At 47.3% G+C, this 17066-nt stretch overlaps 1 protein-coding gene across 1 annotated transcript in view; it reads left to right on the top strand.

Moving 5' to 3' along the window:
• FLVCR2 (FLVCR choline and putative heme transporter 2) overlaps positions 1–17066 on the top strand; it is a 51858-nt gene that overhangs the window by 11839 nt on the left and 22953 nt on the right. The window contains exon 2 of the mRNA XM_054567239.1: positions 15314–15455. Within this exon, the coding sequence (XP_054423214.1) occupies positions 15314–15455 (142 nt within the window). The remainder of the gene's footprint in view (positions 1–15313; positions 15456–17066) is intronic.

Raw genomic sequence — 17066 nt, 5'->3', positions numbered from 1 at the left:
GAAAGAATTAAGATGACATTTAATTACCGTATATTTGCCGTGCATAATGCACACCCACATTTTTTGTGCATATTATACGTGAGATTATTATGCCCATGGTATATAATTATTATACCCATGTATAATGCACACCCTTATTTTCCCCTCAAAAATGTGGGCAAAAAAGTGCACATTTTGCTTGGCAAAATACGGTAAGCGAGCGCTCCAGTGGCTAAAGGAAGAGATTATGACTCAATCTTATTCTTCAATGGAAAGAGCTATGAAGTCATCATTTATTACTGTGTGCCTTGAACTGTGCCAGACCCAACCAAGGTGGCTGAGAACACCGCCTTTAGCTCTGCTGTCTACTCTTGGTCAAGCCCCTTTACTTCTAAGTTTTGTCTTTTGTAGGGTGGAGATAATACTGCCTACTGCAAAAGGTAGAGGAGGGGATTGAACGAGACAATAAGCCGAGGGCCCTTAGCTAGCAGTTTATCAGATAAAACCCGGTAAATGAAGGACAGATGCTGCCGGTACTATCACCAGTAGAGGCAGGTAGGTAGTTGGCTCCTGTGTGCAGGGGCTGCTGATTTAGGAGAGGCCAGCACTTACCTGCTCATAATATCACCACATGACAGGCTCGAGGATACATGTGCATCGGCATTAAGGGGTCGCAGCCTGCGGGAGGGCAGGCCCCGGAGTCAGTGCAGTGGGGAGCAAGCAGGACAGCTCCCTGAGGAGATGATGGCCATAGCCAGTTCTTAATGAGTGAAGGGACCAGGTGTGAGGCAAATAGGGGAGGGCAGGCCGTTCCAGCAAGTTTCCAGACAGTATCCTGATGGGGACTTGTCTCTTTTGAGACCTGCTCAGCCAAACGCTGTGCAGGTGCTGGGAGAGGGTGTTCGTTTCCAAGTGTGTGGTCCGTGAGACCTGTTGTCTGTGGGAAAGACTTCAGGGTCTCTGCGATGACACAGATACTGGGCCAAGCCCACTCCCCACACATCAGACCTTAGTCTCACACACTTAAGACTGTGCTGAAGGAAGCGGGATGGCCAGGCTTATCAGGTGGACACAGCTGTTTTTCCCCCGCCTGGTTCTTGATCTCTTTCCAGCAATGCTGTTTACAGGATGCCCTTCCCTGAGCTTCAGCTCCCGACTGCCGACATCAAACAGCCCTGCAAGGACTGCAGGGCGACGAGGGCAGAAGCCCTCTCAGGGATGATGGAACCATAGTGTTGAGGTGGAAGCTGGTGTTTCTTCATTTTCCATTCTCTGTCTCCTGACTTCTGCCTAGCACCATTCCCAAACTTAACCTAACAGAGCATCTCCCTTCCCTTAATTCTGCAGGACTAAGGACTTTGCCTTTTTTTTTTTTTTTAAATCCTCACCCGAGGATATATTTTCTTATTGATTTTTAGAGAGGAAGAGAGAAAAAGAGAGAAACATCGACTGGCTGCCTCTCCTACGTGCCCTGACCGGGGACTGCCCCTGAAATCTAGGTATGTGCCCTGACCAGGAAGCGAACCTGCAGCCTTCTGGTGCACGGGATGATGCTCCAACCAACTGAGCGACCTGGCTAGGGCAGGTCTGAGGACCTTTCTCTTTGCTGAGTCATTCAGAGGGGGAGGGGCATCCTGCATCTCTGACACCTCACCTGGATTCTTCTGCTTTCTGACCTCATTCCAGGCTTCTTTCCTTTTTCACGCTGTCCAGAATGTTAGCTCAGCCCCTTCCCTCCTGTACATTTCAAGAGGAGGCCTCGCCCCAGGCTGAGGGCAAATAGCAGCAGCACCATCTGTGTTGGTGAAAGGGGGAGTTGGGAAGCAGGGCTGGATTTCACACGCGTACCCACTGCTTGGAATTAGATGGTGTGTCTGTGAACCTCACCGTGAAGCAGAGTTTGCTTTGTTCCCATCCCATTTGATTCCTTCCCTAGAGAGGAGGTAAACACAAGCCCCTTTCAGTTCCAGGGACCACTTGATTGGAGAACCCTGCCTACCCCCGAAGGGAGGGGCACAGAAGTTGGAGCAGGATTGGGGGTTAGTTTTTCTCCCTTTTCCCCCCCTTCTCCTCTCCCCTGGGATTCGGGATTTCCACCCAAACACCAATGGTTACATAGCTGGGAATCCTCCGGTCGCTCCAGAGCAGCTCTGTCTGTGCTCAAGGCCATTGTTCTGTCCATCGACTCAGAACTACAAAGTGAGAGGCCATTCCATTAGGCTGTTTGTTTGGGTGCTAGCTGTCGATCAAGCAATCCGCGCCTCCTCAGACCTTTGTCCTGGGCTTCCTGTTTGGTGCCAGAGACGTCTGTGGGGCCAGTCAGTGTTTCACTCAAAGGATCGTTTCTTCTCTAATGAGGATCTGGGCAGGAGCATGTGCCTCTCTCTTACCTTCTACACCTAGGCCACGGGGGCCTACTGGGAAACCAGCACCTGAGATGTGTCTCTTGATTGCTCTCCTTGGCGGGGAGTAATGGTTTTTAAGTGTGGCCCATGAACCTCCAGCACCAGAACCACTTGGCGTTTGTTAAAAATGCATGTTTCTGGGCACCCGGGCTGAGGAATTAGCCTTTCTGGGGTGGGGCTCAGGAACCTGTGGTTTTGGTTCTCCACCTGGGGATTCTGATGTTCACCGAACTCTGAGAACGCCATGCGGAAGCCTCGGGACCTGGATCTGGCTCTGCTGGCAGCTGTGTTTGGGGCCTCCCGCAGGGCACCTGCCCTCTTTGTGCATCGCTTATCTGTAATAAGAAACTCTGGCCTTCCCGGGCAGGTCAATTGATTAGAGCATCATCTCAATACATCAGTGTTGCAAAGTCCCTCCCAGGTCAGGGCATATACAAGAGTCAACAGTGGGACACAGAAATAAATGGAACAACACGTTGGTGTTTCTCTCTCTCTCCAAAGTCAATTAAAAAATAGAAAACATTAAGGAAAATAAAAAAGCCTGCCTTACAGGGTGCCCCCAAAGTTAAATGAGGATGTCTGTAAGTAAAAGCGCTTCACATTTACTGAATCCACATCTACGTTCTCCCTCCCTGCCACATGCGGGTACTGAAGTGTTCTTTCGGCCTCTAGAATCCAGCTACTTTCTCTAATCTCAGCTGCAATCCCTAGACCTTTTTTGCTAACTGACCCTTGTCCTCTGTGTCATATTACACATTGGGAACGCAAGCAGACCCACCTGCCCTCTCTGTGCTGCTAAGTGACGTTGAGGACAGGTCAACACCCTTCGAGATAGAGCTCAGCCCTCCCAAGACCTTGCTGCTAGGACACATGTTAGAAGAGGCCGTTCCTGGGGACGGGGACTGAGAACATTTGCATGGAAAGATGGATGATTGGTGTTCTGATGTTACACTTTATCTTTGGGGCCTTATCTTCTCATTGCTGAAGGAAGATTCCAGAGCATTTTCTGTGATTGTCATGACCTCAGGGGGCTGGGGGTGAGGGTAGGGGGAAGAATGCAGCTTGGTCCAACCCTCTTGCTAGTCTTTCTCACCTTTTATGTATAACTGGTTGCCCTGAGAAAATTCACCCCATGTACCTCTTCACTTTCCAAAGCCTTTGAAGCCTGTTTTAGGGAGAGCCGCAGGTGGTAGAGACCCTCCCTCTTTGGGGCGGGCTGAGTTGGGGGCGGAGGCTGGGGAGATCTGGGCTCCCTGGTTTTCTGGAGCCATTCCTCTCCCCGAGCCCCTCACCAGCCCCCTGCATCTAGAGTGTAGCTGACCTGGTTACCAAGGGCCTGTCTCGGCTCTAGCCTGCTGTTAGGCCTAGGGACAGGCATTTCAACAGTCCCTTGCTTTGTCTGCGGAGTGAGGACAGTCCTCCTTGCTAACATTTGGTCCTCTGAAGGCTAATGTGTGTCGGGGGGGAGGTGGGGAGAAGTTGTGTTCTCAGGGCCCAGATCACTGGCTGGAGGTTTGTTGGGGAACTTACAGAAACATTGACATTCTCTCCTCTCTTTGGCCTGCCTCTGACGCCCTGTTCCGAAAGAACTTTGGAAAGAGGTAGACAGGGCTTGCTGAAGGCAAAGATAAACTTTTGTAGGTCTGGGCATGACTGTGTACCAAGACCTGCCCAGTTAGGCTTTATGATCCGATCACCCTGTGAGGTTGCTTTTGGTCAGATTTATTGCAGAGCTCCGTTTTTGTCTACAGTCCCCTCAGACCCCGGGTCATTGCTCGGTCTCAGGCCATGACTTCCTGGAACGTGTATCTGCTCAGTGTCTTGTGGCTCAGCAAGGTTCTGGAGCCAGAGAGCAGGGTTAGGAATGGGGACACAGAAATTCCAAAGTTTATGTCACCACAGATTAACTCTGTGATTTCGGGAAGTTGTTTAAACTCAGTTGTGAAATGGAGAAAACAACATGCCCTCTGTGGGCTTGGCTGCCTCTCAGTACTGTGGGTACCCTGTTATTAACTCACTGGGTGGTTTTCAGGCTCCGATTAAAGTCGGGATGTGCCTTGAAAACTGAAATACTGTGTAAATGCTAGCTTTTAAGTGTCCTTAAAAAAAAAAGACTCTGGACTTGCCCCATGACCCTCAGAGTGTGACAGGACTTCCCTATACACAAATCATGTCCTATAGATCTTATGAAGTGCAGCCTTGGATGAGGGACCACGCCCTCTGTTTATGGGCTCAGCATTCTTGCCTTTACAGTCAGCGCTTTGTTTCAAAATCAGCTCTGGTCGTCCTGGCTGTGGGAGCCTCTCCCAGAGCTTCAGGGTTCCAGGGCATCCCTGCTGATGTGAGCCCCATGAGCTGAGGCACGCCGTCATTCCAGGAGTCCCGCCGAGCATTCTGAGCCCTTCCGATTCCAAGAAAAGCCCTTTGTCAAGGGCTGGCACAAAGTGGCACTTCAGCCAACGTGTGCCTAGGATGTGTCCTTCCCTCACGTAGGGAAATGGACATGGAGGCCCAGCACAGAACTGGTTCCGTCCCCACCATCAGGAGACCGGGCCCGGGAGTGCGCATCATTCTCCTAAGGGCCTGGGGGTCCCTGCCTTACCTCACAAGTGACAGTGATCAATGATAACAAACGGACACAGGTGGGGCTCAGACAGTCCGTGTGAGAATATTGTGTTTTCTCTCCCCAGCTTTCCTCCGTCTCTCCTTAGGGAAGAGGGTAGGTACCGTATTACCTGCTCCAGGAACGGCTAGCCCTGGATTCTCATGCTCTTGCACAAAAATCCATGAAGTTTTTGAGAGTGCCACTACCCTGGCCCAGGTGTCTGTCCGTGGCAAATAACCCATACAGGCCCCTGGCCATGGTCACCAGGCTAAAAGGGCCTGTTTGCCTGCACACATCACAGCCCAGTTAGACACGAACAGGAGTTTTCATCTAAGAAATAAGGATTTATTAAGGAGACGGTGCCCTGCCTGGAGACACAGGTGGCTAACGCTCAAAGACCTGGCTCCCCAGTGGCTTCTAGGAGGTAGATTATGTACGAAAAAAACCATTAATCACAGTGACTAAAGGTGTGAGGGCCATGGTCTCTACCGATTGGTTAGTGCCAGGGCAGGGGAGTAGTTGATCGTTGCATCTGGGCCTGATGTCAGCCATGGAGTTGTTCTGTCGAACATCACAAGGATTTATTTTGTGCGATCATTCTGCTTTCCTGGGTCCAGACCTAAAACGCAACAAAGGCCAAAATATTGTCTTTAGTTTGACAGGAAACTGTCTCTATAGTCAATAGACCTAGGACCTTGTTTCTAAGACTACTCAATGTTGACCAGAACCATATTGTCCTGAGGGCTTAATGATAACGCAAGGGAGAGAGAAGTGGGTGAGTTAGGGTGCTGGGTGAGGCCAGTTTGAGTCAAAGAAAAAAATTAAAATAGTGTATTAAAGAAAATAAAATTCCTGCATGGTTCACCATCCAGTCTTTGTCTCTCTACTATAATCCCAGACAATGTCCCCTCCAGCCAGCTTCCCTGGGCCTCCGCAGTTGACAGCAGTAATGTAACAAATGAGAGTTGTGAATAAGGGCTGTCATCACTTTGGCCTGTCTTTCTCATCAAGGACAACCTTGGATTAATAATCACACTCCCCATTTATAGGGCTTAGCACTCTTACCTTTTCGGTCAGTTCCTGAGAACTATGGCAGGGGCAGGGTTTGGAGGCAATGTATCATAGCCCTTATTTGCTTATTAAACAAAGATTTATTGAGCATCTACTCTGTTGCCAAGCGTCATTCTAAGCTCTGAGGATGCAAAGTGAATGGGAAAGGAAAGGTCCCTGAGTTCGCATATAAGGGAAGAGAGATTAGGCTACAAAGCAGTCACTTAGAAATTGACTAACGGTGAAAGTATCAGGACAGGGAGGAGAAGGGGTGGCTTCAGTGGGAGTCAGGGCCTTGGGAGATGTTTTTGTGTAAGTAGGTCCCTGAATAACTCCCCAAATTACAAGGCCAGACCTGATGGTGCAGCTTTGTTGGCGTGGTGTTAGGTAAGATTAATCGTTTTCTTGGTGCAAGGTTTAGATTTCTTTTCCTTTCTGCATTTCTCTCTGGGATCATGAGGCAGCATTAAGTAACACGTGAAGTTGGCTCCTTAAGAAAAAGCTACAAGGGGCCCACGCTGGCTGTCTCTGGAGACACGCCCTAAAGTTAGAGGAACTGGCTCTGGCTCTTGGCCCACAGAGCAGCAGCTCTTCCAGAGCCGTTCCAGAGTAGCCACTGGTCTGAGTTTCACCTCTGAACATCAGAAGGGGGAGGACTGTTACCAAGAAAGACTAATCAGACTTAGAAAAGAACTTGGGAGGATTAGAAACATGGACGGTCACACGACTCACAGCATATGATAATGCTGCTTTTGCTTTGGGCTGTTTTACCACCCTCTGCCAAAAGGCAGGGCGTGGTAAAGTTGAGCAGGGCAACAGCACGCAGGACAGTGGGATCCGTCTTTTAGTTGCTGTGAAACGGCGTTGGTGGGAAATACCAAAGCATTTGAGCGGGGCTGCTAGTCTTGCCTACTTCGAATAAGAAAAACAGAGAAAATGACACGCTGCGCTCTGCTCCTGCCCCTCTGCTGGCCTGGAGGTTGGAAAGACATGCCCTCATTTTCGCTCTTTCCCAGCTGAGTCACTGGGGGAGTTCTGTGAGCCCGTGGTCACTGGCCCGCAGCACTGTCATCAGAGGGACCTCTGAGTGGTGAAGCCAGCGGTGGCCCGGGCCCTTGGTGAAAGGGTAGGCTGAGGAGGCGTCACATGTAGACCTAGACTGACCCTTTGCAGATGTCACCATGAGGTGCCTGTGGCATGATGACCGTAATGTGTTAGGTGTCAGTACCATTCTCACCTTCCCTAGGAATCAGTCGCTGTGGCAGGCTGTCCTGATTTCAGTAGCTACTGCCTCCTGCATTTCCCTAACCTCCAGGGCTGGGGAAGTCCAAGTGTGCCAGGACTGTGTAAACCGCCAGCGTAGCCACGGCTCTGAGGACAAACCCTGTGACTGGGCAGGGAGCTCTCACCCTGCTCCCCAAGTTCTTAGAGACCAAAACTTAGCCTTTTAAATCCATAAACTTCTTTAATGAGTGATTCCCCTCCCCCCGCCAAAAAAATCAATGGGATTGTGTTTGTTTCTGAAGGTCTGTTACTTTCTCAATCCTGAGATGGCCTTTTAAAGAAGCCAAGGGCTTGGATATGGGGATTTCAAAAACACCATCATATGAGCAGACTTTTCATGCTTCTTATTGCTTAACATGGCATTTGTCTAGGAGCTTCCTGGCTTTCCTAGGTGGCTGGCATATTGTTTTCCATGATTAAACTATCATTTAACGGAAGTGTTTAAGCGCCCCAGCAGCCACCTCGTTCTCCTTGCCTCTTGCAGACGCATCCAGAGTCAGCCCCAGGCCCGCCCTCTGAGCCTCCTCCACAGGCCCAGAGGTGGCTTTCCTGCAGAGCACTTTCACTCTAACCTAGTCCCTTACAAACGGGACCCTGGAGACTCGGTGTATGCATCATTTTGCCCAGATTAGTTACTGGCTATGTTGCTGGACAGGAACCAGGCCTGGAGCAATTCTGCCTTGGGCCGGCCTGTAGTGTGTGGGCTCTTGACTTAGTGCAGAAAAGATTTCACAACACGTGTCCAGGTGATTTGGAGAGTAGGTTTATTAAAGCTGGGGTCAGTGAAACAAAAAAGGGCCTAGGGTAGAAGAAGCAACAGGAGAGCCTAGGCGGGGCTGCTGTGGCTCCCTGGAGAGTCACAGAAAGGGGGTTTGGAGGGTTAGCCTGGGGCAAGCTGCCGCTGCCTCATTGCTCCCCTGGTTGCAAGTCTCATAGGGTACCTTGGAGTTTAGGAGATGCTCACCTGTGGGGGAAGGAAAGGGAGAAGGGAAAGGTAAGGGTATACTTCCCAGGGTTGGGGGTGGGGGGTGGGGAGGTAGGGAGTGAGAGCACTGGGTCCTGTGCTGGGGCCTTTGTTTTGAGGCTTTTAAAGGCTGGGAGTTTAGGGGTGGTCCTAGGGGAGATATCAATAGAATATTCATCAGCTTTTTCTAGGTGTGAAGGTGAGGATTGTGATCTCCATTGAATAGTGGTGGGAGGGGGTGTGGTCATTAGTCATTGCAGCTGGTCCTGCAGGTCAGCTGCCTGGTTTTGCTGCTTTTTCTGGGCCTGGAGCTGAAATACAACTGAGGCCTAGCCATTTTCCCTGGGGACAAAAGATCAAGGGGTCTAAACCACCATGACCAGTACATGCCAGGGGAGGAAAGGCCACCTTAGGGGCGAGGTCCAGTGCTTGCTTCACTAGGCACCCGTGACTGGGCAACTGGGGTTTCCCACCCGCGTGACCTTCTGCATCTGGCTGTAAATTGCTTGGCCAGCCTGTTTGTCTGTTTCCCCATTCCATTTGCCAAGGAATTTTCCTAACTTCTCACTATCTGGCCTCAACTGGAGGTGTAAGCAAATGTCTAGGTGATGCCAAGGAGAGAGAGGGGGGTATTTGGAGGATGAGCATGATGTATGTGCGCCTCAGTGGCACCATCTTTGTGGAGTTCAGTGCCCACACAATGGGGCGATGAGTGTTGATGTCACTTCCCAGTGTCACGCATAGTCCCCCACGTGGATGTGGTCCTGGGAGACGAAGCTTCCACAGGGCTTCCCTGCCGCTGGTGGATGTGCTGTCCACACCAGTGTCAAGCCGGAGTCCCTGGAGTATCTGGGTAATTTTTTTATACAATGGAAATTAAGCATAGTACATTTTAAGCACATGTTCGTGCCCATAAATTCTGTATGGACTTACAAAGATATGGTACCATTGTCCTACATTTGTCTATGTAGCTTAAGTTTTCCTCAGCTGTGGTAGTCTGTGAACCTTGGTTTCAGGTGACTCTTTTTTAAGACCGCTGCCAGTGTCCATAGAGGTGCATGGGTACACACAGGTACCTGGTCACTCAGCATATAAATATAACCTTGGGGGGCGTGACATCATGCCGCGTCGGCTCATGTAAGTTGATGGCCTGTAAGTGTGTAGAAAGCTATACTGTGCACCAATTTATCTTTCATAAAGCTCTGATTTTAAAAGGACCCCAACCATTTTTTTTGTAATAGCAAACTTTCTCTGAGAGTCTTGTCTGCACTTAAATTTCTGACCACATCTTTCCGTGGGCCTGGGCTCACAGCTTATCTGAAGGGAAGCAATATTTTTCCTGACATGCCAGTTAATTCCAGCCCATTCACTCAACAGCCATGTGTTGGAGTCAGGCCCTGTTCTCCAGGCACCAGATTATGTCAGAAAAATGGCCAGAACCCAAAGGATTAGAGCAGTTTAGGCAAGGAAATGACGCCTCGCTGGGATAATCAAGAAAAACTGACCTCGAGATGGTATCTGGGACATGAAAAGAGGGAGACCTTTCCCAGCAAGGACACTGCTGAGATGAAGGTAAAGACTAGACAATGAAAAGGTTGGAATTGTGAATCATCCCATCAGGCTGAAGCACCAGGGATGTAGAGGAAGTAGGTGGATGTGGGACTGGAAGGAAAGGCAGCTTGAAACTAGGCAAAGAAAGGCAAGAACCGCAGGCTGAGGGGTTTGGACTCCTGTGACCAAGCTCCTTGAAGGTCCTTGAGCAGGGACTTTGTCGTCAGTGAAGTGCTGAGGACTGCACACCTGATATGTTGTGCAGGGCGTTGCCTGAAGGGTGGGGGCGGGGGAGGGTTAGATTCAAAGTGGGCTTCCGGGGAAAGCTGGAGGAGGGGCTGGGGCGGAGTGAATGAGAGACTTCAAAGGTGACTTAAGGGAACTGAGAAAGAGTAGACAGAAGGAGCCAGAGGAGGAGAAAAGAGAACCAGGGGAGGGTGGTTTGTGTATCTGCCACAAATAAACCAGTGAGTAAACCGAGCGTATCTTCTGAGTCCTGGCGGGGCTTCCTCTCCTGCCAGACCCCACGGCTGTGTGAGTGTGCATCGGGGAAGAGCCAGGCTTGCAGGTGGGGAGTGAGTACCTTGTCCAGAGTAAAAGCATTCTGCGGAACAGTCCCTTCAAAGAACTTATTTAGTCCTCAGGACGACCCAGTGAGCTAGATAGTGTAACTAGATAGCATTATCTTCCTTTTGTAGATTAGGAGACAGGCACAAAGAGTGAATGATCTTTGCCAACATCAAACAGCTGGTAACTGGTAGAGCTGAGATTTGAACTGAGAACATTCTGACCCAAAGCCTCAGCCCCTCACCACTGTATTAGAGTGATGATGACTATGAGCAGTGTTGAGGTGGAAAGGAACAAAGGTGAGGGGTTCATTTTGAAGTGAATGACATGGGCCCTGACTGGTGTGGCTCAGTGGGTTGGGCACCATCGTATGAAGCAAAAGGTCGCTGGTTCAGTTTCCAGTTGGGGCACACACCTGGGTTGTGGGCCACGTCCCTGGTGAGGGCGTACGAGAGGCAACTGATCGATGTTTCTTTCCTTCCCTTCCCCTCTTTCTGAAAATAAATATAGAACACCTTTAAAAATAAAATAGAATAAAATAAAATGAATGACATGGATGTGGGCCCCAGAGTAGGTCACAGGGAGACCAAGTTTGAAGCCTTTGAGCTGGAGGTCTCTGCTGCAGGGAAAGCTGCTGACCCAATAAGGGGACATTTTTGACCCTCAGTGATGGGGAAGGCAGTTCCTAGTACCCCAGAAATATGAGAGAACATCCCAGCTCTGGCCTGGTGACTGTGCCTAGGGGAAAGGAATGAGGAAATAGGGGTGCTACCGTGGGGCAGAGAGTGGGCCCCCACTTCTCTGAATAGCAGGTTGGAGTGGTGGGCACAGGAGGACTGAGGTTGGGTGGGTGAGAACCTATTTGCTGAGGTGACTGCCTCCTATCGAGAAGAGCACCTTGCCGATGGCCTGGATCGGGAGGGATGAGGTGCCTGGGATCCTAGCAAAGGGCTCGACCTGGACCAGTGTTTCTGCCCCCATTCCATGAGAACTGAGGCCCTCACCAGGGTGTGGGCGTAGAGCTCCCTGCCTTTTTTTGGGAGACTCAGGGTCCTCCCTGGATGGTGTGGGAATTTCCATGACCAGGCAGCCCCTGGAAGGGCAGCTTTGTGCCAGGGTTCTGGTTCAATCGTGACTTGGGGCTTTGTCAAGGGCCTTGTTGTGGATGGTGATGGGGAAAGTGGTTCTAGGGCTCTTAGAGCAGCTAGAACACATGTTGTGTTTGTGCAGTGGGTTAAGTGTGGGACTTCTATCGCAGATGCAGCCCTGTGGTTTTCTGGGTTTACCTTTGCTCTGTCAAATGCATGAACCAGAAAGACAACTGATGCATTACACAAAGCAGGGCTTCTTCCTATTACCCAAAGCCCTCAGGCTGCACAAACAGACGTGTTTTTAGTTGTGACATTTGCTTTGGAAGTGCTCATGACCAGTGGTATGTTAACAGTATTTAGATATCTATCACCCTTGAGTTTGCACAATAGGCAAAAGTAAAATAGAAAATGAAAACAGTGTCTCTGATTGTGGTTTTTAAATTTGCATTTCTCTGAGTAGTGACATTGAGCGTGTTTTCCTATGTCTGTCTATTGGCCATCTGTATGTCCTCTTTAAAAAAGTGTTTATTCAGGTCCTTTGCCCATTTTTTAATTGGAGTACTTGTGTTTTGTTGTTGAGTTGTATGAGAGATCTCCCCTCACACCTGTCGGAATGGCCATCATCAATAAGTCAACAAATAAGTGTTGGGAGGATGTGGAGAAAAGGGAACCCTTCTGCACTGTTGGCAGGGATGCAATTGGTACAGCCACTGTGGAAAACAGTATGAAGTTTCCTCAAAAAATAAAAATGGAACTGCCTTATGACCCAGAGATTCCACTTTTGGGAATACATAAAAAAAAAGTCTGAAATACTGATGAAAGAATATATGCACCCCTATGTTCATTGCAGCATTATTTATAATAGCCAAGATTTGGAAGCATCCTAAGTGTCCATCAGTAGATGAATGTCCAGAAAAGCCATGGCACATTTGCACAGTGGAATACTACTCAGCCCTAAAAAGAAGGAAATCTTACCTTTTGTGACAGCATGGATGGACCTAGAGAGCATTATGCTCAGTGAGATAAGCCAGTCAGAGAAAGGCAAGTGCTATATGATTTCACTTATATGTGAAATCTAATTACAAAATAAATGAACAAACAAAATAGAAACAGACTCACAGATACAGAGAACAGACTGACAGTTGTCAGAGGGGAAGAGGGTTTGGGCGCTCGGTGAAAAAGGTGAAGGGATTAAGCAAAAAACAAAAACAAAACAAAACATAGACACAGGCCACAGTATGATGATTACCAGAGGGAAAAGGGAGTAGGGGGAGGCAGAAGAGGGTAGAGTGGGGGTAAGTGGTGATGGAAGGAGACAACATACAGATGATGTATTATAGAATTGTACACTTGAAACCTATATAATTTTATTAACCAATGTCATCCAAATAAAATTCAGTAAAATTAAAAAATTATTTCTTGTGGCAGAAAATTACTGGGGATTAGGTTATCCTATATCAGGGTCCTTTTGGGAATGAAAGAATCAGAGCCCTGGGTGATGCCCCCTAACTTCCCTCTTTCTTGCAAAAGGGACCCTGCAGGATTCTGTTTAACTTCCCGATCTCCACCTCCAAAGCACTTAGGAGGCCACATATGGCCTGTAGCAGACCCAGGGGCCCAGCTATGAAGGCTGCCTTTCCCCCTCTGTCTAGGCTGGTATTTTTTCTCAAAGCCTCCCAGGTCAGCAATTTAAGGATTTCAGAAGCTAGATTGGACTGTGACGAATCAGTGTGACCGAAAATTAGATAAAACTCCAAGGACACGAAATCTTTTCTTTTCTGGAGGAGCCTGCTTGCTTGGGCCTTTCTCAAAGCTCAGCCCAAGAGGGCACTGCCAGGCCCGGCAGAGGAGGTGCTGGCCAGGGAAGCTGACAGACCTGTTTTCTCTCCTCAACTCTGCTAGAACCTGTGTGACCCTGTACAAGTCGCTTCACCTCTTGAGCTCAACCCCAGTTAGCCTCCATTTGGCCCCCTAATAATTAGGTTGTAATAGAGCAGCGATTTATAACCTTTTTCATCTGATGGCACACATAAACTAATTACTAAAATTCTATAGCATACCAGAAAATATATTTTTTGCTGATATGACCAAAAAAATAAGTATAATTTTGATTGATCTACAAAAATAAAATAATAATAGTAATTATCTACTCTTTTTTGCCCCAAAGTGACTTTTTTAAAAAAATCAGATACCTGTACTTGAATATAGAGATTTCCAGTACCAAGAATTAATCAATCAGGTATAACCTTATTATGTAACATGACCAATAAAATGCAGCTCTATCATATCACCTATCTAGTTATAGTTCAAGACAGGGCATTCACACCGGATGGCTATTGTTGTGTTGGTTGTTGTCATTTTTTAATTTGACAGTCTAAAGGAAAAGAGGTCAGTGCCCCTGACTAAACAGGTATTAGATGTTTTAAAAATTCTTGCAGCACACCCGTTGGAAAACACTGTAAGAGAGGATGACAATGGGACTTTCAAACTAGAGCATTCTATAATTTCAACACACAAGTACCACCGTTTGTGTTATCTTTTCATCTTTGTTTTAAATCCCCTTGCCCTACTAGATTATGAAGTGCCTGGAGACAGGAACTCTGCTATATACATCTTGGTACCTCCCAAAATATCTAGCAGAATGCTTTTCGTCTAGTAGGTGCTTTAAATATCTGCTTGATTTATTGATTATAGATTGGCATACATTAGAAGAACCCTACACTTGGCCTATAGATGATGACTTTTGTGAATATGTCAGAGCTGGGAGCCACTAGTGGCCATCCTCAGTGGCTGTAATTGACAGGCTGGAAAACCAGTGAAGATGGTTGGCAAATTGGCTGCTGATGAATGGTATTATAGTGTGGAAAGAAAGCAAATTGCTTCTCTACCTACAGTTTCTTTCAAGTACAATAAAGGAAAAGTGGAACCTTAAGTCAATGCATTGACTTATCTTCCTTCACTCTTGGAACTTGAAGTTTGCTCGGGCTGGTTTTCATTTTCTCTTTTGGTGTTACGTGTGGCAGAGGGCTTTGAGAGTTGTGTCACTAGTAGTCTAGTAGTCTCGTGTGACTACTCCTGAGTCCAGGCATTTCTGACCTTGGAAACACCCACGTCACACTATATCAGGTTACTAGAGTTTAAATTCCAAGGCAGATGTGAGATGTGATATGAGATGTTTTAAGTTGTTGGCATGTGTGTGTGTTTATAGCCAGTTTGTATGTGCCCATGTCCTGTGTGTATAAATGTGTGCAGTTGCATATAATTTTATACTGCAGATGCCTCGCCAGTTGCTAAGTTATTTGCAATGAACTTAAGCTTTCATGTTTGTAAGTGTGGTAATAACTTTAGGCTTCCCAGTCTCATTGAATGCAAGCTCTTGGGGATATAAGATACAGAAGTTTTCAACTTTTCCCCCAGCTGGTCTCTGAACTCCTGGTTAACAGATTCAGTGAAATCAAGAATTTAAATGACACAAGGAAAAGTCAACATTGTTTTACTGTACCATAGAAATGGGAGTATAGGAATCATTGTTCATCAGAGTGCAGCTAGAGTAGAGCCAGCCTGCATCGAGAACCCCAACTATAATTTTTTTTCAATAGGTATTGATTGTGAGGGTGGTCAGGGGTGTGTGTGAATTGTCAATCAAAGGGGAGAGGTGATATTTAGACACCTCTCTCTGGTGTCTTGAGGAGGAAATGGTTCCTGTCTAGGTTTTAAGAAAGACTAAGATTGTGTTTCTTATTAGGAGTCTCTTCAAATTTGTGCTATTACCCCTTGGCCGTTGGTAACTGTAATCGACTGTCTCTGTCTTCTATAGCTTGGAATTGCAATTGGGTTCTTGGTCCCTCCTGTTTTGGTGCCCAATATCCAAGACCAGGACAAGCTTGCCTTCCACATCAGCATCATGTTCTACATAATCGCAGGTGTCGCCACGTTGCTCTTCCTCCTGGTCATTATTGGTAAGTTCATTAGTAGACTGCTGAGGGTGGGGTGAGGGGAGGCAGGGAGGTTCTCCCAACTTTGGTGCGGCCCTTGTGAACATGGCCGTAGAACATGGTGGACTTTTACAGAAACTGGAGGCCAGGCCTCTCCTGGTTTTCAGTATCCCTAGTACAGTGCCAGCTGGTCTTGTGCATGTTGTCAGTGGCTCAGTAAAGGTATAATTGTGACCAAACAGTTCCCCAGTACAACCTCGCCAGAATGAATGGTCAGGCTGCTGATCCCTTGCCAACACACCATGAGCATTTATCACAGGCATTGTGCTGTTCATGCCTGATCTTATGTAATCCTCAGCAACCCTGTGAGTGAGGGTACCATTATCCCATTTAACAGAGAGGAAGAATTAGGGGAGTCAAATAAATTATTGAAGATTAAATAGTAGCAGAGATTAGATTTAAGACTAAACATAGCTAGTGCTATCTAAATTTCTGGAACAAAACAGAATTAACCCGCAAACACTCATAAACTTATAGATTCACCTGAGAGTTCCTGGGTATCACATTTTTAATGCTTTTAAAAAATATATATATAAAAATAATATATGCTCATTATGAAAAAATCTAGAAAATACAAAGGAAAGAATGACCATTAATTTTGCCCTGTACAAGGTAATTGCAACCTCAGATAATTATTGTTAATTTTATATGCATGTATATTTAATCACTGAGATATTTAGTTAATATGATTAAAAAATTTTTTTATTATACAAGTTTCAGGTATACAGTACTCTAATTCAACATCTATATACACTTTAAAGTGATCACTACCACAAGTCTAGATACCATTCATCATCATACAATTGATGGATAATATAACTTCTTATCTTCTTTTATGATCTGAGTGATATTACATGGGTGGTGATAACTTCAGAAACAGCAGAGTAGAGGTTTTCATGGTCAATTAGTCACTGTCTAAAGGTTAACCAGTTTTCTCCCTAATACCTGAAAGTGTCACTCACTGTGTTAAAGGTTTCACTCCTTCCTTCTGGACTCATCTCCAGAGTCAAACAGTTTCATAATCATTCACCTCATTCAACTGTTCCCACCATGACAGTTTCCTCCCTTGGGTCTAAGTTGAGAAAGGGCTGCCTGCTGGCTTCTCAAAGTTGGCAGGGTATCTTAGACCAAGGACTCAGTGTTCCTGGAAAGGCGAGAGGCTGTAGAGCTGTGGGTAAGAGCATGAAAGGACCATCCAGCCAGGGCGCCTCTCACTCAGCCAGACCTGAAGTTTCAAATTGTAACGTGCCTGGCTCTACGTTCTTGTTTGTGGCAGACAAGGGCCTGGTCCTTTGCAGCTGAAATCCTGGAGGTGGGACACTTGCACATTTTGGTATTTTATTATCAAGCATAGACAGTGCTATTGAATAAAGAACTGAAAGATCTTACCTGAAATCTGGTTTGTGGTTGCCAAGGCCTTGAGAAAGCAGCGGCTTTTGCAGAGATCAATACTGGGTCTTGCTTTCTTTTCCCTGATGGAAGGGGAGGTGAACAGGCAAAACAAGGGGGAGGTGAACAGACAAGACAAGGGATGAGCGCATCCCACCAGCAGGCAGTTGTCCTGGAGGAAGTTTG

Source organism: Pteronotus mesoamericanus, unplaced genomic scaffold (assembly GCF_021234165.1).
Source record: "Pteronotus mesoamericanus isolate MK-2021 breed Mesoamerican mustached bat unplaced genomic scaffold, CSHL_Meso_final contig_182, whole genome shotgun sequence".
Classification (NCBI taxonomy): Eukaryota; Metazoa; Chordata; class Mammalia; order Chiroptera; family Mormoopidae; genus Pteronotus; species Pteronotus mesoamericanus.
This window is presented reverse-complemented; position numbering and strand designations above follow the sequence as displayed.